Source organism: Streptopelia decaocto, assembly GCF_964273445.1.
Source record: "Streptopelia decaocto genome assembly, chromosome: 2".
Classification (NCBI taxonomy): domain Eukaryota; kingdom Metazoa; phylum Chordata; class Aves; order Columbiformes; family Columbidae; genus Streptopelia; species Streptopelia decaocto.
The window spans coordinates 109,939,457-109,963,513 of record NC_138655.1 but is presented as its reverse complement, the minus strand read 5'-3'; the positions used below and the strand labels follow the sequence as shown (position 1 = coordinate 109,963,513).

At 37.2% G+C, this 24,057-nt stretch overlaps 1 protein-coding gene across 1 annotated transcript in view; it reads right to left on the bottom strand.

Annotated features, from left to right (window-relative positions):
- Window positions 1-24,057, bottom strand: part of SUGCT (succinyl-CoA:glutarate-CoA transferase) — a gene marked incomplete at both ends in the record, with an annotated part of 354,974 nt that overhangs the window by 326,099 nt on the left and 4,818 nt on the right. Inside the window, 3 exons of the mRNA XM_082046307.1 lie at window positions 13,200-13,320; window positions 19,198-19,248; window positions 20,066-20,151. Of these exons, the coding sequence (XP_081902433.1) occupies window positions 13,200-13,320; window positions 19,198-19,248; window positions 20,066-20,151 (258 nt within the window). The remainder of the gene's footprint in view (window positions 1-13,199; window positions 13,321-19,197; window positions 19,249-20,065; window positions 20,152-24,057) is intronic.

Sequence of the window (24,057 nt, the reverse complement as noted above, 5' to 3'; positions counted from 1 at the left end):
CACTCAGCGAAAAAGCCCACCTTCCTGAAGGTGCACAGCAGATCTGAATCATGCAAGGATATCAATCCTACCAACATAGAAGGGGTCCTGTCAGCTCCCATCTGTTTCTCAGCAATCTTTATTTCAACACGCCTCCTTTCAGCTTCTGCCCTTTCCATATTAGTTTGGGTTACCGATACCTAAGACCTTTAGTAATCTAGAGGTTACTGGCAAAGCACAGCAAATATAGGGCAAATACAGCTTCCCAGGTCAAATTATACTTCATACTAGAACGTAAAACCATTTATGGAGACACATCTCCAAGCAGATCTGTTTTACCAGCATAAGAGAAGTTTTGCCAATGTAACAACATATTTGCTAATGGCTTCTACCAAAACAGCTAAACCAGTTAGTGTTCACACCTCTTCACATTCCCTACCAGCACAGCTGTGCTGACAGAAGCCTGCTGTACAGAAAACAACCTCATGCTCTGTTCCAAACAGTTTATCACCCAGGTGAATTTTACAGAAGTCTTCTCTTTTTAATAGGCCTGTTTGGGATCCAGTATGCTAATTTTGCAAGCAGCAGAGAAAAACACATAAACCCACTGTTGCACTGTTGCAACATGAATTTGGTTTAAGTAGGGAAATTATCCTCTTGTTTCTGCAGAGACTTGAGAAAGCTGGGTCTGTTCAGCCTGGAGAAGAGCAGGCTGAGAGGGGATCTCATAAATGTTTATAAATATCTCGAGGGTGGGTGACAAGAGGATGGGACCAGAATCCTTTCAGTGGTGCCCAACAATAGGATGAGAGGCAATGGGCACAGGCTGAAGCACAGGAGGTTCCATCTGAGTATGAGGAAAAACTTCTTTACCTTGAGGGTTCCAGAGCACTGGAACAGGCTGCCCAGAGAGGCTGTGGAGTTTCCTTCTCTGGAGACATTCAAAACTTGCCCAGACACATTCCTGTGTGATCTGCTCTGGATGAACCTGCTTTAGCAGGTGGGTTGGACTAGATAATCTCCAGAGGTCCCTTCCAACCCCAGCCGTTCTGTGATCTTGACAGAGCATAACTACTTTAGTCCTGTATAAGGAGGTATCTTTAAAGTTTGGTTTTATTCTGAAGCACCCTAAAAATGCACGTTCGTGATATTTATATTTCAATCACTCCTGAACTGAGTACACACATTTTGTGTATAACACAAGTTTAAAATCATTCTTGCCATCACCACTAGAAAAACTTAGACTCCAAAAGTCAAGTCCATCTTGCTTCTCCTCCAACCAAGAGCTACCAAGCTGAATTGTTCTGCAACAGAGCTCTGCCAGACCTTGTTGGTTCACATTTTACTCTGTGACCTTTTGGAAACTCGTGTTTTCATAGAATGGCCTGAGCTGGAAGGGACACACAAGGATCATCGAGTCCAACTCCTGCACCAGATAACCCCAGAGTTCACATGTGTCTGAGGGCGTTGTCCAGTCTCTTCTTGAACACTATCAGGCTTGAGGCCATGACTGCCTCCCTAGGGAGACTGTTCCAGTGCTCCACCACCCTCTGGATGAAGAACCTTTTCCTAATATCCAATCTAAACCTCCCCTGGAGGTTTACAACATAGGTTGCAAAGGTATACTTAAGGGGATTTAGTCCTGCAATTGGTATTTGGGTAACAGTTCTACTGTTCTACAGAAAATCTGTCCTTGTGCTGTCCAAGCTTTGCTAATGGGTGTAAAAGTTTAGCTCGTGTCTGAAAAACATAGAGTAGCATAGGAACATGAAAAAAATGCACTAGATCAGACTCAAGGCCCAGCTAGCTACATATTCTGTCTCCAGAAATGGAGAAAAACAGATGCCAATACGAACAGGATAAGCCTATCTAATATTTTTCTTGACTACTCTCCCAGCTTCCAACAGTTTCCAGCTGCCAGGCTTCCTGAATAAGTAGATATGGCTTTAAGTTTTTTTACAGGGTTCATCTTTAGAGCATGACAGAAATGAAAGGCAAAGTTATGTAACACTTCCCAAATCAACTGTTAGGAGGTAAGATGCACAGAAAACCTCTGCAAGTTTCAGGTGCTTAGACTAAGCAGACACTTTCAACTTAATTACAACATAAACAAGAACACACACACAAAAAACAACACAACATATTACAGTATTCTAACAAACAATTCCAAAAATTCAACTCCTATTAATCAGGCTTCCAAAACACAGGACACTTAAGAAAAAGTACTAAAAGAGGTAAACAACCAAGTAAAAGTAATTCAAAGTAATCCCATTATATGTCTTCTGTTTGCAAGTCTGATTAACAGTGGAGTAATTGTTTCCCGGTCTTCCTGAGAATTATTAGATTTTTTTTTTCAGTAAAAGTAAAAATTATCACAATATAACGTAACTCCATAGTAAATACCAAATACATCACTAAACCCAGCACGGAAAAAAAAATACAGGGTCTAACACAGTCATATAATGTTTTTCACTTACGTCGCAAAAAGCAATGGAGGTAAACCCCTGTTTGCAGATGGATCACCTATGATACAAAACAGATATCAGGGAAGATTTAGCAGATCTTCACAAGCAGCAGAAATGAATATCAAGTTCCTTGTAATGCACCAGAGAGAACCCCCTGCTTGTGTTGCTGTGCTTCAGTAGGATAGCAATTGGCACCATGGGCTGGGAAAAAAAAAGCTCCCACTGGTCCTTATCATTTATTTCTGAATAAAGCAGTCAGCTGTTAGAATGTTATTATAATATTTGTCTTATTTTATATATAAATAACATTTACAAAAATTAAATTTCATGTGATTAGGGTTGCAGTTTATACCCCATGTACTAAGTGTTTTACTCTGGGAAGAAATACTGGCCACAAAGTGCCAATCGTAAGCCAGCAGACTCTGTTCTGCAATGTGTCTTGTACCAAGCAAAAGCAGGTTTGGGGACTTTGCAGGTGACTTTCTACAAGATAGAGTGAAGCAGTTGCATGATGCTATCTAAACATTTACTGCCAAAATGAAGTAAATCCTTAAAACGTGATAGTCCCTAAAATATGTAGGGGTAATATTTAGAAACCTCAGCTATAGAACCATCTCTCTTTAATCAATGGATATCTCTTTTCACAGTCTCCTTCCTGAAGGTTTATATTTACACAAATTATCTTTTAGTCCTAAACAAGGACTGGGAATACATTGATAGCACATACTGCTACACCACCATCATAGAATAGAATCTTAGAATAGTTTGGGTTGGAAGGGACCTTCAAAGGTCATCTTGTCCAACATCCCTGCAACGAGCTGGGACATCTTCAACTAGATCAGGTTGCTCAGAGCCCCATCCAGCCTGGCCTTGGATGTCTTCAGGGATGGGGCATCTACCACCACTCTGGGCAACCTGTGCCAGTATTTTACCACCCTCGTTGTAAAAACTTTCTTCCTCATGTTTGGACTGAATCTCCCCTCTTCTAGTTTGAAACCATAACCCCTTGTCCTGTCATAACACACCCTCCTAAAAAGTCTGTCCCCATCTTTCTTATAGGCCCCTTTTAAGTACTGCAATAAGATCTCCCTGGAGCTTTCTCTTCTCCAAGCTGAACAACCCCAACTCTCTCAGCCTGTCCTCACAGCAGAGCTGTTCCAGCCCTCTGATCATTTCTGTGGCCTCCTCTGGCCTCTCTCCAACAGGTCCATGTCTTTCCTGTGCTGAGGGCTCCAGAGCTGGACACAGGACTCCAGGTAGGGTCTCACCAGAACAGAAGGACAGAATCACCTCCCTTGACCTTGCTGTCCGTGCTCTTTTTGAGGCAGCCCACGATAGGATGATTCAACAAGGTAGGCCACAAAAGCAATGCAGTTATAATACTCTAGGATGAATCCACCATGCTGGTTTAGAGATAACTCCATCTCTTCTACACAATACTATCAAGTGGCATAAATGTATTCTGACCGGCCTCAAAAATTCAGGTTTTGTAAAAGTAAGAATCTACCTAAACAGACCAAATTTGTTCTCTCAGGGAATTTACCAGCAGAACTATGTACTCCTAAGACCACCAATTTTATAAATGGAATCTCTATTCCCAATTCTTGCAGAAATTCATATTTAGAATTAACATAGTCTTAAAAGCAGTACATTTACTTATATATTGATGGCTACCTTAGACATCAGAATAATTACATGTGAGAAGCATAATACCCTCTTAAAGCTCCTGCTGCATGCCATAAAACCAGTTCTGAACTGCAAAAGGAACCAGTTACTTATCAGTGCAAACGTGTAGTTTCCTTTGAGAATTACAAAGGAGCACATCAGAGCGGGGCAGAAATGCACTGAAGTTTTCAATTTAGCTCTCTTGGTATCTAAAAACTGCAAGGTCATACTGTAACCTCAAAATCAGACCATCATTACATTTCATTATTAAGTTTGTTTCACATATTGATCCTGAGGTGGACAACAAACAACTGACACCACTTAATTTGGTATTTGAAGAAGTCAGTGGTTATTCACTGGCTTGTTCCAAATGCTCTGCATGAGTATCTTAATAATTGTGCCTGTTCTCCTGACGTGTATAATTGTCTACTCTTTAATTTTCAATTCCACCAACATCTTGCTCTTAGGGACATAATAAGGCAGCAAACTCCAAAGAATATTATAAGGCAAAATTTTCTCTGCCATGCACTACCAACTTTAAATATACAGTTTTCCAGCTTCACAACAAGCCTTTATTTACCACTCTTCAGAAATAAAATGGCTAATAGTATATCGGCATTATTTATTATTTTGTATGCTGCTCTTGTACTTCTAATTACTTTCTGAAAACCAAAGACAATCCATTTCTCCAATGGCCATGTCTGAACTCTTATTAAGTACTAGCTCCCTACATTTTTAAGATTTTCTTAACATTCTCATTCTTTAAATACCAAGTAGCATGTTGGCTATTTCTACACCTTAAGTAAGGATTTTTGCCAATGCTTTCACATACCATCAGAATCTTCATTTAAGAACTACTATGTGAAAATTTACAGAATGCTTTAGGAAGAGAGGCTTGTATGGCCACAGTAACTCCTTCTGATCAGAGTGACATTTTTTCAGGAAAAAAAAGAAAAATAAGTTTCCAAGCTATCTTTCATATGCAATGTTTCTCACCCATAGATTGTTCTTCTCTGAACTCTCTTCAGTTCTCTACATCATTTTTGATATACAATACCCAGAAGCAGATTTATTCTTCCAACTGAGACCTTACCAATGTGAAGCAGGGCAGAGAGTCTTTTAGGCCATATTTGTCTTTATATAACCCAGAAGGATACTAGTCTTTCATCTAACAATATGACAACATTGACTCAAACAACTTTGATCATGCCTTACCATAACCTCCAAGTCTTCAGAGAACCCTCCTCTAACACCCTATTGCCCATACCATATTAAAAGGACTTGGTTATTTTTGATTAAGTACTGTACATTGGACTTGGTCCAACCTTTAATTCTACCTTTGCTCTTTGACTCGCAAAAGCAATTTGGTCATCATATTTAATCCTAATCCTGCTGTATAATACACTAGCATTCCCTTTCAGCTTTGTGAAACTTCAGAGCTGCTTCAAGCTCTCAGGCAATTAAAATGCAGCTTTTACCCCAGGACTCCATCACAACTGCCCATGGGGCAACGCTGACACAGGGACTGTTGGGAATTCCTGAAATCCCTGGATGCGGGAAGGAAAACAGAGCAGAGTTGCTGAGTGCAGCCCTCCATGACTCTTCTGAGAGTTCACAACACCCCCAGAAGCCATTTTAAAGGAGAGCATAAGGCTGTAAAAAAAAAATAAATAAAAAAAAAATAAAGTCTTCTACCTGTAAATCAGCTCCAGATTCCTCCTGTCCTTCAATATTAAAACCCACAACAAACACCATGTAGCTCATGATCACATGAGGATTTCAGGCTCATCCACATTCTATTCCATCACCTATTTTGAGCAAAAAAACTATCCAGCAACATCAGTTCTGAGGTATTATCTCTTATGTCAATCATGAAATACCAATAGTTATTCTTTATATAACACAAGAGATAAGATATCAGGGAGTTTCTGATCGCTGTGGAACCAATTTTTTAAATTTTTTTTTGTACATCACATTTGCCTAATGTTAAGGAAATTTCTAGTTTGCCCAAGAAATCGTTACTCAGAAATGTCAAAAACTATACTACAAGCAAAATATAGAGCACAAAGTTTATTATCCTGTTATACATAGGTAATTATATTGTCTCAATAATTATTTGTGTCTCCACAAATCCAGAGTCTGTTACTTGACTCCTCAAAAACTGTTCTCATAGACTACCTTATTTCTAGAAACTGATTACTAATTTCTTTTAACAGCCCACTCACAATCAACTTCAAAGCTACCAAAAAATGACAAATTAAGTCTTTAATCCATCCATCTTCCAACTGCATAATGCAAAAACTAATAGATTGGAGAGGCTTGATTTTCTTTTCCACTGCTGGATGGCTCTATTTATGTCAGATCAAGCTCTGAGGTAAAAACGTCATAGTTTTTCCTCCTCAAAACACTTTATTCAGTCACTGTCAGCACCTAAGTTCATATCTGAAGACTTACAAGCCTGTGATTTTTGTGTTTATTTAAGAGAGGTACAGTGTTCAGAGTTTTCCAGATCTGCCTCCTTGTTCTTAAACCACATTAAGAACTACTGGAAGCACAACACACAGTTTGTTCTGACAGTGTCTCTTATGACATGTCTGTCTCCGACAGTGCAGTATCTTCTACTATTAGAAAACAATTTTTCTGTTGAAAATTTCTCTATGAACACCTTTTATGGAAGACTGGTACTAAGACACCAGTCCTCTTTTTTGAGGTTTACAGTTTCCTTAATTACATCATTCTCCAAATTGTTCCTGCTTTTTATATATTTAAAAGACTGTTATAACTCTTTGAATTCTCAGTTAATTCTCCTAATTTCCATTTCAGTCTGCACATCATCCTGCTTGCACTGGCTACTTGGCATTGGACTAAGCATTTTGTGATGCAGGCTTTTTTTCTACCCCCCACTTCCCACCCCCAATTCATTGTGCCTAATTTTAGGGTTATTTTGCCTTTTTGTAATTACAAGAAGAAAATTTAAAAAAAAAATCCTCTGTCTAGTAACTTCATGTCATACATTTTAATAACGTTTGAACAGATTAATGATCAAGACCATTTCCATAGTTGCTATTATTTAGTGACAACTACAATCATTGCTTGAGCTACCTTCTGAATTACAACTTAGTTTCCTACTTGTATGCTATCAATAAATAATTTACAGCATCAAGAAATTATTTTGTCAAATGATATCATTTGTATGAAATACACTCTACTTTTTTTCAAGTAGGAGCTATCAATTTGAACCAGGTAATTACATTCAGACGATGATAATCTGTAAACCACAGGAACATCAATCGTTAGGAGAAGGAATGGGCATGAAGACACAGACACTTCAAGTTATCTATAATTTTACAGGCCAGAATCATTTGGTAAGAGGGAGCCTACAAACTGTACCTAATCCAATTCAATTCCATGTTTTACCACAGTTAGTTCAAAAATGAGAGGATCTGAAGATGACTTTGGCTATCCTTTGCCCAGCAAAACACACTGTGGTTGGCTTTTCTTTCCTCTTGTGAGAATACTAGAGGAAAAGCAGGATACAACATTAAAAAATACAGTACATCAAAAATACAACATTACATCTTCTCCTGAGAAGCAGTTACAAATTATCAGTACAAAACAAAATATACTGCGAAGTACCAAATGCTAGATCTTTTGAGTTAATAATAACTTTAATGTAGATGGGTGAAGAACTATTTTCCTTCTTATACATTCATCAGAATCACTCCAGACACACACACGGTTTACTTACTATTTCAGAAAAGTTCTTATTTATTGATCTTAAAGGCTCTATGCACATCAAATAAAAGCTAGATGTACAATTCCAGATTCAGACCCATATGAAACGTAGGTGATACTCAACACTTCTATAAAACTTTTGCCATTCTTTCCACCTAACTTCTGCCTTTTTACAGCAATACTGTTTGCCAACAACAACAAAAAACACCAAACAGTTTAGTACACTCCATGTATTTGTAAATTCACAGTTAAGACTGAGTCCTTTGGGGTAGAGACTGCAAATCCTCAAGAAATGTTATCAGTTATAGTAACACAAAGTTAATAAAAATACAAACCTCAAAAATCTCATCTTTGTAGTTTATTTTGGAATATTTCTTTAGCGTATTTCTAAGATCTTCTATAATTATCATTACGTATTAAATTTATTTCATGCATAAATATACCAAAAAGTCTTTACGGGAGTAAAATTTCTTTAAAAGGCAGAAAACAAAGAATCACATCCATATTTTAAGAAATTAAATGACAGAAAATAAAATATTGAAACAAGATTTTGTAATGTCACAAGCAACACACGAAGCAACCTGCATATAATACAAAGTATTATTTCCTAGAAAAGGAGGAGACAAAAAAAAAAAGATTAAAAAAAAAGAGGAACACTGTCTTCAGCAAAACCTGTACAGAAGAGTAAGCACAATTCACTCAAAATAGCAGAGAAAAGGGACGGGGCAGAGAACCTGAAAGGAGTAGCTTTCATTATTCAAAAACAAACCATAAAATTATTTTAAATATATTGCCTTCAGAGTAAGAAAAGGGGGAGAAAAAAAAACGAAGACCTTTAATTTAAAAAGAATGTTGTCCTTTTAAACACTGCCCCCTCCTGTTCAGAAATAAACTGTGACTTTCTTAGTTGAAGCAAAACACAGACCTGACCAAGAGCAACCAGTGCTCACTTCCTTGTGACCTGTAAATGAATTATTTTAACAAGCCAATTTTCAAAAACTTAAACCAATCTCAACCACAGAACTGTTAAAATATAACATGTTTAAACTAGTTCTAAGATCCCTCTCTTCAGCAAAGCCACCAAGTCAGAACAGGCAGTTTGGAGTTCAAGAGCACTCAAAGCGGCAGGAATGTTGGGAAATGTCCTGGAAATCTGGCAACCCTGCAACAGCCACTGCAGGGCTGGATACTTTCTATCAGAGCTTTCTGGACAAGAAACTCATTTTGATAACCACAACTTTCAAAATGCCAAAAAGGAGACTGCATCTGGCTTACCTATGTCTAAACTCTCCACATACATATAACCCTGGAATTCATGAAAAATTACGATCAGCAACAACTTGCAACAGTACAAATTCAGAAAGAGGCAATTCCATACAAACATTATTCCTGTATTTAAGAAAAATTGCTCAATTTTGGATAAGTTATAAAGTAGCATATCTTCTGACTTCTAAGGAACACACGTTCCAGATTTTACATCCTGCTATAGTACATGCCTATTTAGCTTAAGCAGTCACCTCTGTATCTGTTCCACTAACAAAAAGCATTTTATGTAACAGAGTCCAATCTTGATCTTTAAGCTGTATAAGAACCAGAATTTTGAATGTTTTCAGAATTTCTCACAGAATGTTTCTGCTAGGGAGGGAAGCAGGTTTGTTTTGCTACATTAGGAAAAACAACTTAGAGCTGTTTGCTTAAAACCCCAATTATTTCTGTTCTTTAGAGTGAAGACTTGAAAGAATGGGAGACCTTTTTGTCATGGTTGTCATGCTGTTATTTTTCATTTACAATAGAAAATCCTCAAATCCACCTCTGTTAGTGCTTCAAAGCTAAAATCTCAGTCCACAAAGAGCATGCACCAGAAGGAGAGTTAAGTTTAATGGAATACACACAGGTGTTATGTTACAGATGGCACATATGAACCGTTCACCAACCCATGACCAATGCAATATACTCCAAAGACAGACCAGCCCCATCTGGCCCAACATCAAGCAGTATAAAACAGAACAGCATCACAAGGAGTGTATTCCTTCAGCATTCTTAACCACTTCAAGGATCTGGCAAATAACCTAATCTGCAGACAGGTAATGGCTGATATAACAATAACCAAACAAAATGCAGCCGGCCAGTGCTAAACCAGCCAGTGACCAGGATAAAAATGTTGTAGGTGAGCCCTTAAGAAGAAGAGACTATCAGTTAGTGCTGACTGTCAATTAGTGACTCTCAGGTCTGAAGACAAATGCAAGACCACTATTTTCACACAAATCTTGTCACAAATAGCAGCGTCCAAAAAGTGAAAGCACCATTCCTTCCAAGTATAACAACCATGACAACAATAACAACTCTCTGAGCACACTCTCACTGGAAGGACAGAATACATTCTAGAGACAGAAAATTACTTTCAATCTTTTTGGATGGTCTCTAAAATTAAAAAAGTTTTAATATCCAATTTGATTTATTTATACTTGCATTCAATATGCGAATGAGGAAAAAAAAAAAGAAACTTAAAGACATCTTGATCACAGCTGCTATACAAGTTATGCTGTAGGGTGAAACTGATTCCTTCAGCTTGTTTATTGATTGCATTCCATACCTATGAAGTTTACACTTGAAAGGTAATATGGTTCCAAAATAAGTAACCAAAACACTCCAGATGATATTCAGTCTCATTAATGAATTAACTAAATGGATAAGGGAAGTAGTGTCCAGTAACTACTTGTAATTTATTAAATGAATCAGCTATAATGTCTTCAGCATGTATAGTGACTATCAAGAAAAAACCAAGAAAAACAAAAATGAAAGTTGGAAAAACACTCTGATTCTGACATGCTGGACATGTTTATTTCTTGGTTACTTATTTATTATCAAATGTTATGCCAAAATGTCTGTGTCTACATATTTACACATCTAAAATGTAATACAGTTCATGATAGTCATTAACAATGACCAACATAATTTTGTCTGTTAACAACCATTATGATACCTAAAATACACCCTTAAAAATATTCAAAACTGGCTGCATTGAACAGCATAAACCATTCTGATTCTCTGTTCAAAGACCTCATGACATAACTCATGTTATATTGTGTATCCATTATCCTTCAGGACTCTCAAACCAGAAAGGGCTTGAGAACTAACAAATTTTTACTGTATCTTGTACAGACCGTGAGATGCCAAATGATGGATGGAATCCACTGTTTAGATGTAAAGCGGGTTGCTGTAACCAAGATAATTTTTCTCAACAATTTTCAACATTTGGGAAGACAACTATTCCATTTAATTCAACATTCCAGGCCGGCACATCTCTTACATCAGACAAACAATACTTCTCTTTGGATCTTTCTTGACTCATATTTTCCATATCCCTAGCTAGGCACTTTCTATACACATAACTTTCTATGGCATTACCAAAAAAAAACTTATATTGTGTTCTCAGTCTCTTTGTATCTGAAATATGACATCTGAGCTCTCACGAACTACTAGAATCAGCATGTCCCAGTTCATTCCACTTCAATACCAATCCTTATCCTCTTAGGTTGTCACAAGCATAGCTCCAGTTTCTAGGCAGGGGAACTGAGCACTTCTTGACAGCCTTTCAGAATGCAGTGACTTGCTTTCTGCACCAATCTCTCACAAAAAACAGCCATCCAACTCAGATGCCTCCACTTACGTAAACCTGCTTTTCCAGTCAAACATTGCAATGTATTAAAACACCCAATAAACTGCCTATGGACAAATCTCTGTGCCCAGAGTCCCAGTATTTTTATTTAATAGGCCTCCATGTTAAAGAACCCAGAAGAAAAAGAAAAGCACTTCAACACCACGAACAGCAAGCATCACTGGTGAGAGGTGCCTTTCAAAAGCAATGGATTGCCAATTAGGTCCACTGTTTGCTTCAGAAAAGGAAACAGAATGAACTCCTATGTTTACATGAACAGATTGACATGTTCAGTTACTTGTGTGTGTTTGTGCGTGTGTGTTTTCACTAGCAGAGTTATAAAATCTTGATAACAACACAGGACCAGACCAAAAGTTCACCTTGCTTGGATATACTGCTACAGGTGATTTATAAATACTCATTTACCAATTTGTTCTAAAAGCCTTGTGTTTTGGATATTCAGATTAATGAAGTTTATCAAATTGATCCTTTGCAGAAAATGGCCCAAGTATGAAACCTCCCTAACATGCCCTGTAATAAATAGTAGTGTACATAACTTACTGCCATAAAAATGTTTTATGCTTTTACCAACCTCCTTTGCTCTTTGTCTAGCCTTCTTTATGATGGAAAAACAAATAAAACGTTCTCTTGGTCTCTTTCCATAGGCATTCATGTTTTAATCTGTGCAATTTGTATCAGCAAGTATTTTAACCTACCAACTTGATCTCTTTTTCACTGATTTCATAATTTTTAAAGTTAAACATTACTACATCAAACCTCTTCTAGCCTTTTCTTCACCCCACTCACAAAAAAAAAGTATATTTGAATGTAGTAGAGCCAACAACAGCACAAAACAGTTTTGAACTGTAATATCTAGAATCAGGCCACACAGCTTTTAGAAATCAATCAGGAATTCCTTCTACTTAAATCAGTTTACTACTTGATTGTACAAAACAAACAAACAAACAAACCCTTACTGCCTAAGTATCACCATGATGTACTCTGTGTGACAGATGTACATTTGGTCCTAGTATGGTGGCTTCTTTTAAAGTGATTAGATTGAGGCTCTGCTGTCTCCTGCACCTTGACTTAATTGATTTCTCATCTGTCTTTTTTTTCTTTTTTTTAAGGTTACTAGAGATTTTATGTGTTTATTCCTAGGAGATACATTGTCCTTAAACAGATGTTCCTTGTCACCTGTTAGATGCCCAAGACTTAACCATAATTTAAGATCTCAATTTGTTTTATGAGTACTTGACAAACATATAACTGCATAATGCTGAAGAGAAAGATGTTTCAGGGCAGAAAAGAACACTGAGATCACCAGACCATAAATCTGCAATATGTAAACTGCAGCAGTAAAACTGTTAGGGAAAAACAAAACAAAACAAAACCACCTTAGTTATCGACCAGTTCAAAGCAAAACACAAGGAGTTCAGCCAGCCCTGGTTCCTCTGAAGTCAACAGGAACATGCTAGGCTGGCATGGTAATGCCACTGTTGAACAGCTTACAAGACGTTGACATAGTTGCTGCCTCTTAATTTTTCTATAACTTTTTTTGAATTGAACAGTCAAACTCATTCTTTCAATTTATCTTAACTGATGTAACAATATACTTCTATATAACCACATGACTTTTATAACAAGCTGACTGGAATAAAGAAAATAATGAACACAAGTAATTGAAATTAAAATACCTGTTATTGAACAGTACACTAGGTGAGGAGCAATCTTTTTAATGTCTTGATAACCCAGACCCATTTCAGCCAGTTTCCCGGGGACGTAGTTTTCCACAAAAACATCAGACACTGCTGCAAGCTTTAGAAAGGAAAAGGATGAGTAAGATTTGTTAGATGACCTTCCAAAAGTTCAATAGAATCTTCATGTACCTTAATTTTAAAATATCATGAATCAAAATGCCTTTAGTCTTTGTGACAAAAGAAAACCTACAAACTTAGATATTTTTTGGCCTGTTAAACTGTGCATCTCTGCAAACTACATAGTAGTATAGATGCTGCATATCTAGAAAGACTACTGTCAAAATCCTAAAGTGATTAGACAAAATTGTAATATAATTATTTTATCAGTATCACATCAGTTTCCCAAGACTTGAAGATCATTTACAAAACGATCATCACCTTTACACCTGCACTTAGACTGAGAAAAAGGGTTCCACTCTTCACACTTTCTCTCCTTAGAAATATTTTTATAAATTGTTTTTCATTTTAAAATAAGTGATTATAATTACTGTAACAGTGGCCACATATCTCACTTCCTGTATGCAGAAGCAGAATAAGGAGCCCAAAAATGTTCTTGGGTTGAAATGAAAAACTTAAAGTCAACTCCATTAGAATAGAGCTGTCAAGCTGCGCAATGTGACTTTCTCCATCACATGTAAATGAATGACCTAGTCCAAAAATCTACTGAAGGATTAACATAAAACTATGACGGGCTTTAAATGACATCTTTTTTTCTTATAAAAGTTATAAACAGATATACATATACATGTGTTAATAGGACTAATACTAATTAAGAATTCCTGAAGCAAGAGAACTACATGATAAAGAAAGATGTACGCTTTGGGGGAGTTTTAGAGGTTTTTTTTTGCTTACGGTTTGTTTTTTTTCTTTCCCCCACTGGAATTTAATAAATTATTCCCTGTCAGGTACACGTTTGTGCACACACTTTTAAGCATAATGTAAAACATTTAGTTTTTTGATGTTATTTGCAGCTCAGAGTCACATTCTCCAAAACTACCATGTAGCTGTCTGATTAACCTATGCAGTATATAAAACCAGTTTCTATACACTATTGCTATGTAACAGCAATCAGAAACATTTTTGTTCTAGCATGTAGGCTGTTCAGCTGAATCTAAGGCCAAAAAAGCTGCCAAGCCAGCAAGTATTTAACAGGAAAGACAGAAACTGATTCTTATTCAGACAAAGCAGCACACAATTTATGAGTAATTGGATACACTGAAGAGACATTAATAACATTTATAGAAACTAAGTTCACATATGGTGAAGGTGCATTTTAAAATATGTTATTAAGCATTTCTAAAGTGGATATGTCAAGAACCTGTAGGACTATCAAATGAGAAATAGTCTCCAGATTCTTAATAAGCATTGCTGGGTTTCAATGCGGACAGCTGCCTCGTTTGTTAATCCCTTATTCCATTGAAGTGAACAGAACATAACTTCCATGAAGTTATGAAAAAATATGCATTCGTCACAATAAATTTCTCAAGAAGATCCAGGTTTACACAGAGCTAAAGCATTTGCTAGTGAAAACAGAAGTAGCTCAGACAGTCTACAGCTGTCCCAGTCATCGGTGCAGGACAGCAGATCAAGCCACCAAAGTAAGGTAAAGGGGACCACAACAGGGGCAAGCAATTTGTTCTTTAATAGTATGTCTGTATGAAAAATAAAGTTAAGGAGTTATTTTCTTTTTAAATACTTCACATTTCATACATAAATACTTCTCGAACTGATAATACTACAGATAATACTACAGCCTTAACTTAATTCAAGAAACAAACTCAGTTATAGCTTGAATATTGCTCTCACTGGGGTTTTATAACCTATTCAATTTACAGGGATTGTATAGGCTAAAACGGTTTGAGAGTTGTTGTCCAACTCATAGTGAAAACCTCTCTCGAAAGGATGACATGCAGTACCACAACATGAAAAGCACTATACCTCTGGACTTGGCAACATACATGACATGACGACAGTGCTAAGTGAGGACACAATGACTTGGGCCCAGTTTGGCAGTGTGTATATTCTCAGAGAGAAATGAACATGAATTTTCAAGTCATCCTACAAGTACTGGGTCAGCTATACTGCTAAGGTTTTCATGACACTTGGAAATAATCTTCCATGCATACAGGCAGCAGCCTGTGTATAGTACTTTTTTGATGGTCACTGAACCAAGCAAAGATATCCAGGGTTCTGCCATTGTGGACAAATGGATTCAGATTCTGATCCAAACAAACTGTATCTTCTTAAAACTCAAGGGATTTTCAGTCTCAATGAGGTTTTAAGTCCACCATCAACTGAAATTACACACCTGGTGTCCTGCAAATCCTCTGAACATATCACTTGTATTTTAACCTCTACTAACAGAGTAATAGAGCAGACTCAAGTTGGAATAGTATGTATTCCAGACAGGACACTGATATGCTCCATGTCTATGTCTCAAGAAAGAAAAAAGGCATCATGCTTGCCAAGGAAGTCATTATGTTGAATAAAAATAACAAATAATGAGGCTACTATCTTTATAAAGCAAACTATTTGTACTTTTTGGAAGGTTTGTTTGGGGTTTTTATGGGGGAGTGGTTTTTTTATAAAAACCCCACAGAGGAGAGTGTGTATAAAAATACATACAAACATATATATACACAAATATGCATACTTATATGGGTGTGTGTATGTGTGAATAGTTTGTTTTATCAAGTGAGAGAGCATGCATGAGACATGTTAACCTATCAGTTAAATGTAATGGAAGGGGTGCTGTCAGCTCCTAGACAACTGAATTGTCCCAGGTTCTTCAAGTTAACTAATTAAGGCTAAATACTCAGGAGAAAGGTATCCTCAAGGTTGTTAAGAGAAGCTACTGACAATAACTGCTGAATAATGTTCTAAAGAGATGCTGAGCCAGATTGCAACAAAATAATGTTAGAGCATGGGACTGGTGCACATACCATCACTGAAGAGAAAAAAATCATTTTCATTCAGGGAGACATACAAATATCTGGAAGGCAGCTAATGGGGAGGCAAAAGCATTTGGAAGGAAGACAGGGCTACACGTGACAGAGAATAAAGAAACAAAAAAAAATAAGACAAAAGAATACTTTTGTGGGAACCATGCAATGGTGCAATGGTGTAATTCTGAAAGAATTACAGACCCTTGGACATGTACTTCATACTACTGTGCCAAACGAAGACAAGCAGCCAGGACCCCTGATTAACAGACTTATTCAGCCCACTTCATACTACTGACTGAACCATGAAGGATGTAATTTTGTCATATATATACCTGAAGACTCTCTCCTTTGTTTTTAATGAGATTCTAGATTCCGAGATTTGCCCTCTTCTACCTAGATGGAATTTATGAGAGGGGGAAACAAAATTTATTCTAACCATACTACATTTCTTAATAATAATAAAAAATTACAAAAGTTATGACTTTTCTTTGTAGAGCCTAGACTCAGGACACAATTCATATTCATGTATGAGTAACCAGTGTCACAAACTTAAATTTCTTCTTGCCATCAATTACTCTACAGACAAGAACACTACTTTTCATAGTAACATTCATAGTAACCAATACTTGCTGAACAATGCTCAATTCCACACACATCTGTCCTGATGTTACCAGGAGACAACTGACATCAAAAAGCCAGTTATAGATAACTTTCCTTTACATATTCTTTGTGACAAAACTTGAAACAGAAGAAGTTATAGTCTAGTTCCATTTGAGATGCAATAACAGAACATCAAGACCTCTGCATCCAATACTTCCAAAAACTGTCACTCTAAATCAAGGACAATGATGAACAACTCTACAAGTACAGTCACATTTCAATAACACTTCATCATGTCAGTCTACAATACTGCTGTACCACTGCTGTACTGCTGACAGGGATGCCATTGATTTAAGGAACAGAAAGCTGTAGTGGTTAATTAAAGCAACTATAATAAAGGATAGAAACTATAGAAAAATATTAGCAACAAGACTGTCCTTATTTTTAGATCAGTTCTGCAAAGCCTGCAGTTGCTTTCTAGCTTTTCCATTAGTTAGGTTACTTGTCAGAGATTTATCTTCACAAGGGAAAGAAATTTACCATAGGAGATCACTTCCACAGCTACTGTGGTAAATATTTAACAAGGTTAGTTCTCCCATTGGAAATTCTATTATATCACATCTTAGGAAGTAATTCTCATACATGCTTGATTATTTCAGTGACACCAACCTAAGGGAAAAATAATATTGCTGCTGACAGGAACCATTCATCTGGAGTTCTTAAGTACTCTTACTGGCAGCTATCCTATCTTCAGCATCATGATAGCTCTACATTAGAGTGGTATGAGAGATCTTACTAGTAGAAAAAAGGTGGGAAGGACAGCACTGAGATGACAGAGAGGATGTTGCTCTTGTATGACAAATAGGGGAGAAGAAAGTTGCTGCTTTGATTTAAAAATTATGTGGGATTTGAACGCAACCAGGCACCTGAGCCTCAAGCACAAAGGTTATACTGCAAATTCTTAAGTCACCAACCATCCAATTCCACAGACCGTAAAAAGGTTGCAGGCAGAAAGTTATATGTTTAAAACCAGAATCAAGCAGTAATCTTCCTGTACAAATGACAATATGAGAAAAGGGGAACTTCCTAACCACAAATGGTGGTAGTCACCTAAGAAGCTTACTATGAAGCCACCTTTTCTCCAGCTCATCCTGACTCACAGAGCCAGCTGCCTTTCACTCTTCAAACAGGCCCAGCCCACACACAGTCAGTGGACATTTTATGTAGAGTAGTTTTTCTTTCACTATTTTTAAAGGTCAAATAACAAGCTAGTCATCTTATATGAGAGGAACAATTTTTATAGCACTTATTTAGAATATGACTAGTTTATCCAAAAACACATTTGTGTTATAGCATGCAAAATTATTCCAAATGGCAGTGTCTGTTTCCAAAACCTTTAGAAGATAAACATACGGCTTCATAACAAGTCAACAATAAATGGTTCTGTTCTGCAAAGAGAAAAGGCACTGCAGAATCCTTGGCTTGTGAATGCCAAAGATTTCCATATGAAGTGTCTTTCTCAGAGCTGACAGGGAAGAAAAAAGGTCAGAAGTATCAGACAATCTATTTCCATTTCATGCAATATTCCAAACAAAAAATACTACCAGACAAATTCCACTTATTGCAGAACACATGCAGTCTTACTGTGAAAAAGTGATTGGAACTGAAATTGAAACAAACAGTAACAGAAGCCAGCTCACCCTATTATACATGTTAGGCTAAAAATACAGCAATAGCAATTAGCAGGTCTTATGTTTCTCAATAAATAAAAAGGGATGACAAAACACAAGTTTCACAGAATGTGAAATATGATGCTTTTATTAATTTTTCAATAGAAAAATGGATCACCCTTAAAAGACCATTATATTCTGAACTCAAATACTGAAAAAAAAGAAACAAGTAATAAGTTTGACCTACAGAATAGTGTTTTCTCAGAAAGATGCACAGCAACTGAAGTCACGAATACACTGTAACATTCAAATACCCACAAATACTGGAGCCCAGTATCTCCTCCTTGTAAACTGCTCACTGACTTGAGCAGATCTGTCCAACTGGAACCTTTCTAATGAAGTACAGTGAGATCAACTAAAGCAACATTAAAAGGAGAGTGCTAGGCTCTTAGACCTTTTCCTCACAACATCTCATCTGAAGCTTCTGATGACATTTTCATGTAAATTTTATATCTAAAATCATTAGAAATGACACTGAACATCAAGTCCAGAAGCACACAGAACAGAGGCTATATACTGTACTTTAACAAATTTACTGCACATATGCATATTTTTAGTTATCAGATATCAAATTAATACTTGAAATGCAGAGTTTATTCTTTATCACTTAGGATCAAAACAATACAAAATAGGTACAGCCTGCATGCTACCAAAACCTACCTCTCTGATTAGCTTTGCTCCTTTTGAATCCTTCATGTTGATAGCTATACTCTGGGGATAAAAAAAAAAAATACAACAGTAATTTACGTGAAAGTCCTTCAGGCAATTAGCAGCCTGTTCTAAACATACCAAGTCAAGTTTCACAATACAGCTAAATCAAATAAGTAAATTTTAACACACACACATCACCTCCACCTGGAAAAAAAAAAAAAAAAAAAAAAAAAAAAAAAAAAAAAAAAAAAAAAACCTGTTGGGAAAGCAAGCTGAACTGTCTCACCAGTGGATCAGACAAGCATCAAATCAAGTCTGACAGATTTGCAGCTGGGAGCTGCATTGCAGCCTGTCCACTGTATGTTTGCACAGCACCTACTACTGCAAGTACACATGGGGACACCAGAAGCACTTGTTTCAATGGCAATAAGCCATTAAACAGCTCTGGCACATCATGAAACTTCATCTTAATCACAAGCTGCCTTTAGCGAACCTGACTGAAATGATGTCTGCTCTCCTCCAGCTCCAGATGGCAGCTGGTGCAGGTCTGCTGAGCTGATGCACCTGAAAAAAGTGATCCTTCAAATAAAATAACCCTTACTTTCAACAGGGTTCATTTTCAGTCAGTTTGCACCAGCAACTGAGGACTGCCAGGACCACTCCTGATTTTTGAGTTTAACTCAGCTGACCATAGCACCATATCAGAGATTTGTATCCTTTTTGTTTCAAAAGAACTGTTTTTCTCCTTAAATGTATTCATCATGCCTTAAGGCCAATGGAACTATTGCTCCATTATATATGTTAATAATCAAGCAAAGCAGAAGCATTGTCTTCAGTTGTAAACATGGTCTAATGTTCAATACCATAGCCCATTTACCTTTTTATTTCTATTGACACTGAGAAAATAAACACTTTCTGTTCCAGCAAAAGGTGGGCCCCAGGCTCTTGTATCATCACCAGCTCCTGAAAGAAATACCATCACATTTTCATAGTTGTTCAATATCGTACTGCCAACAAATAAAAAGAATAAAAAGTTTTCCTACAACATCATGTTTAAATCATGTAAGCTTCATCTAGCAGGCAGGACAAAAATTAGTTTAAGTACGCATGTTTGGGAGTTTTGTTTGTTTGGTTGTGGTTTTTTGTGTTTTGTTTTTAGGGTTTGGGGCCAGGGTGGGGGGCATAGTTTGCTTCATTGGTTGTGGTTTTTTTACCTTAAAGCAGAACTACAATGTCATTCTTCTAGGCAGTCTGGAAGAATTTAGTAAAAGCTCTTGCCACACACTGAGTCACACAGTGCACATGGTCAGTAAGCCATTCCTGAAACGCTCTGGACACAACAGCAAGATACCACTGATCAGCAACAACTTGTTAAGCTGCATGCTGCAGAACACCAACAAAAAGAAGCATGTGCTATAGCTAGTGCAACCCCCCACTTCCAGCCCTTCCAGAAATACACTTGCCTTAAAGAAAGGCAAGATGGCATTAAAGCTGCTGCAGACACTGATGTCACTGTATCATTTATGCTTAATTTCCAATTTTAAACCTTGCTTAAATGTCACCAAGACTGGCAATCTATTTCAATTAGAATTAAAGCTAAATTCAAATTCAGATATAATCACCATCCTGAGTGCTTGCAAGCATGCACATTCCTATATCTATTTCAATATCTAGACTTTATCTACTTGTTAACTTCACGTGAGTAAAAACTTTCCTTAGTGAGGCAACACAGAAGGCTTTGATACTAGCACAGATACAGAAGCAAGCTGAAGGACCTTTGGTCTTCCACCATATAGCCACTGTCATAATTATGCTATACGCTATGGTAACACAAAATCTATAGCCATTTAAGATAAACTGTGGTAGAATTTATACAAGCATATAAATTACTCATCAACATTTGTAATATTTACTATATCAGAGAACTATTTTGGTTCAAGCAGGAAGTTTGCAGGGGGAAAAAAAAAAAAATCTCTTCTGTATGGTAAGACCGAGCCATGCAAACAACAGTTTTCAGCAATACCTTCCATGTAGGACACTAGCATGGTTACTGTCCTTTATGGATTAATACTCTTGTGAAAGTAGGCATGCTCCTACAGAAACATCTGATTACTCACATGCTAAAGTGTTGGAAATTCAGAATTCCCAGGCTGTCCTTCTCCTTCAATGAAAAAAACAAAACTCTAAGAGCTGTAATGCGTACTTTATCGCCAACGCTGCTCCACTCCTACTAATTTGGAATAATATCACTGCCACTCTCAACTGATAGTACAAAACTGATGCAGCTTCTGCTCTGTCACAAAAGTGAAAACAATAGTGAGTGATTAAGGATGACCCATAAGTTGATGTGACAAGACATTTGTTAGACATGCTAGGTCTTGTTAAGTGTTCAAATATTCCACATTTCCTATTTAAAATAAAAATATAGGGAATGTAATGTGTTTTAGTAACTCAAGTGTGCAATTATCTCCACCAGCTCTTTTCAAAACTAATAATGCTAAAAGAGAGGAACTTAAAACATGGAAACTTAAAGAGGGAAAAAACACATGACATAATGTGTAGCTGCTCTGGTATAATTACATGCCTCAAATGCATAAAATTGAAAGCCAAATGCATGCAATATTAAAAATAAATAAATAAATGCCATGCAATTTGTTATTCTTCTTGCATGGTCTTAAGATCTAAGAAGTGTAGGTTTTTTTCCATAAGAATGAAATACCTTTTATCATTACCCAGTCCTCAAAAACCATTTGTATAAGAAGTGCATGTGCTGAGTGGAATATGAAAACCATTGTGTTAAGCTAAAAAAAAAAAAAATAAAAAAAAATAAAAGAAATAAATCATATTTATGAGGCTAATTACCCAAAGTCCAATCAAACTCAGAAGGAGCTACACAAGTTTCTACATCTGAAAAGACACACTCAGAGCTCATTACCCTCAGACACTTTCAGCCCTAGCATGAAAATTTTCATGGAAATTCAGAAATCTCCCTTTTCCAACAAACTCACATCTCTACCTATACAGAAGTATCAGATCCCGGACTTAAAAGACACAGCTACCTCATGCAGAAAATAACTTTTGTTCACAATTCCAAAGAAAGATTTCTCTGACAAGGTAACTTTTAATTAACAACTTGAAACTATACTGGAATATTGAAATTACTCTCAAGAGAAAGGTGATATAGTATGTCAAGTCACCCTATACTCAAACAGTCGAAATGCTTGCCATCCCCAGTTGATTGGTATAATATTACAAAAAAGCTGTGCTAACAAACAACATATGTATTTTAAATGCTCATATTGCCTTTCTTCCTTGTAATAATAAAAATGAAAATAGAAGGTAGAGTTTGTTTCCAAAATTAAATTGACTGTCATTTATTCTAATCCTGAATAGTAATATGTATTCCTATGTAAAATTGTTTAAGAAATTTTGGCTCAGAGGGAAGTGAATTGAAGATTCTGAATTCCCAAAAGGGCAAAACACTTTTTTGATAATTCTTACATAACCTTCTCACCACATCACAAAAAACACCATACACCTAAGCATTCACAAGCCCGATTTAAAACTTGAGCAAAGTCCAAACAATTCAAACAAAATCAATTTAGTTTTGAGTGAAGAAATAAGACAATTTAATAAGTGATGACTCAGAACTGTCTTGCACATTAATATCTGAAAAAGTTACTTGACCCTACAACTTCAACCTTCTCACACTATTTTATTCTCTAAATACAGACTACTTCTGATCAAAACACACATAACATGGAGCACACTGTTAAAGCAAATAGATCATACGTGTATAACAAAGTCTACTAATAATAATCTCTCTACCACAACAGAAATACTACAAGGATGTAAAATGTTCCCAAACTTGAAAATTGCTACCTCAAAAAATATGCAAACACCTACAAAATTAATTATTTCTTAGAACAATACCACACACATCGCCAGCAAAACTGCACCATCAACAAATAAACATATTGTGTATTGGGTATGCATGGCAAGGTTTTGGTAGCAAGGGAAATACAGGGGTGGCTTCTGTGAGAAGCTGCTAGAAACCTTTCCCCATGCATGATAAAGCAAATGCCAGATGGTTCCAAGACAGACCCACCACTGGCCAAGGCTGAGCCCATCAGTGATGGTGGTAGCACCTCTCTGATAACACAGTTAAGAAGCGGGGCGGGGGGAGAACTGCATAATGACAGCAGCAATCAGAAGAGAGGAATGAGAATATGCAAGAGAAACAACTCTGCAGAGACCGAGGTCAGTGAAGAAAAAGGGGGACGAGGCGCTCCAGGCATCAGAGCAGAGGTTCCCCTGGAGCCCGTGGTGAGGCCAGCTGTCCTCTTGCAGCCCATGGAGGTCCATAGTGGAGCAGATCTCCACCTGCAGCCCAGGGAGGACCCCATGCAATAACAAGAGGATGCCCAAAGGAGGGTGTGACACTGTGGAGAGCCCACACCAGAGCAGGCTCCTAGAAGGACCTGTGGAGAGAAGAGTCTACGCTGGAGCAGGTTTGCTGGCAGGACTTGTGACCCTGTGTGGGGACCAATGCTGGAGCAGTCTGTTCCTGAATGATTGCACCCCATGGAAGGAACCTGTGGGAAGGACTCACATTGGAGAAGTTCATGGAGAACTGTCTCCCATGGGAGGGACCTCATGCTGGAACAGGGGAAGAGAGTGAGGAGTCCTCCACTGAGGAGGGAGGAATAGCAGAGACAATGTGTGATGAACTGATCACAACCCCCATCCCCCTGCACCACTCAGAGGGAGGAGGTAGATTAAAATCAGGAATGAAGTTGAACCCAGGAAGAAGAGAAGGGCCGGGAGAAAGTATTTTAAGATTTAGGGGTTATTTCTCATTTCCCTACT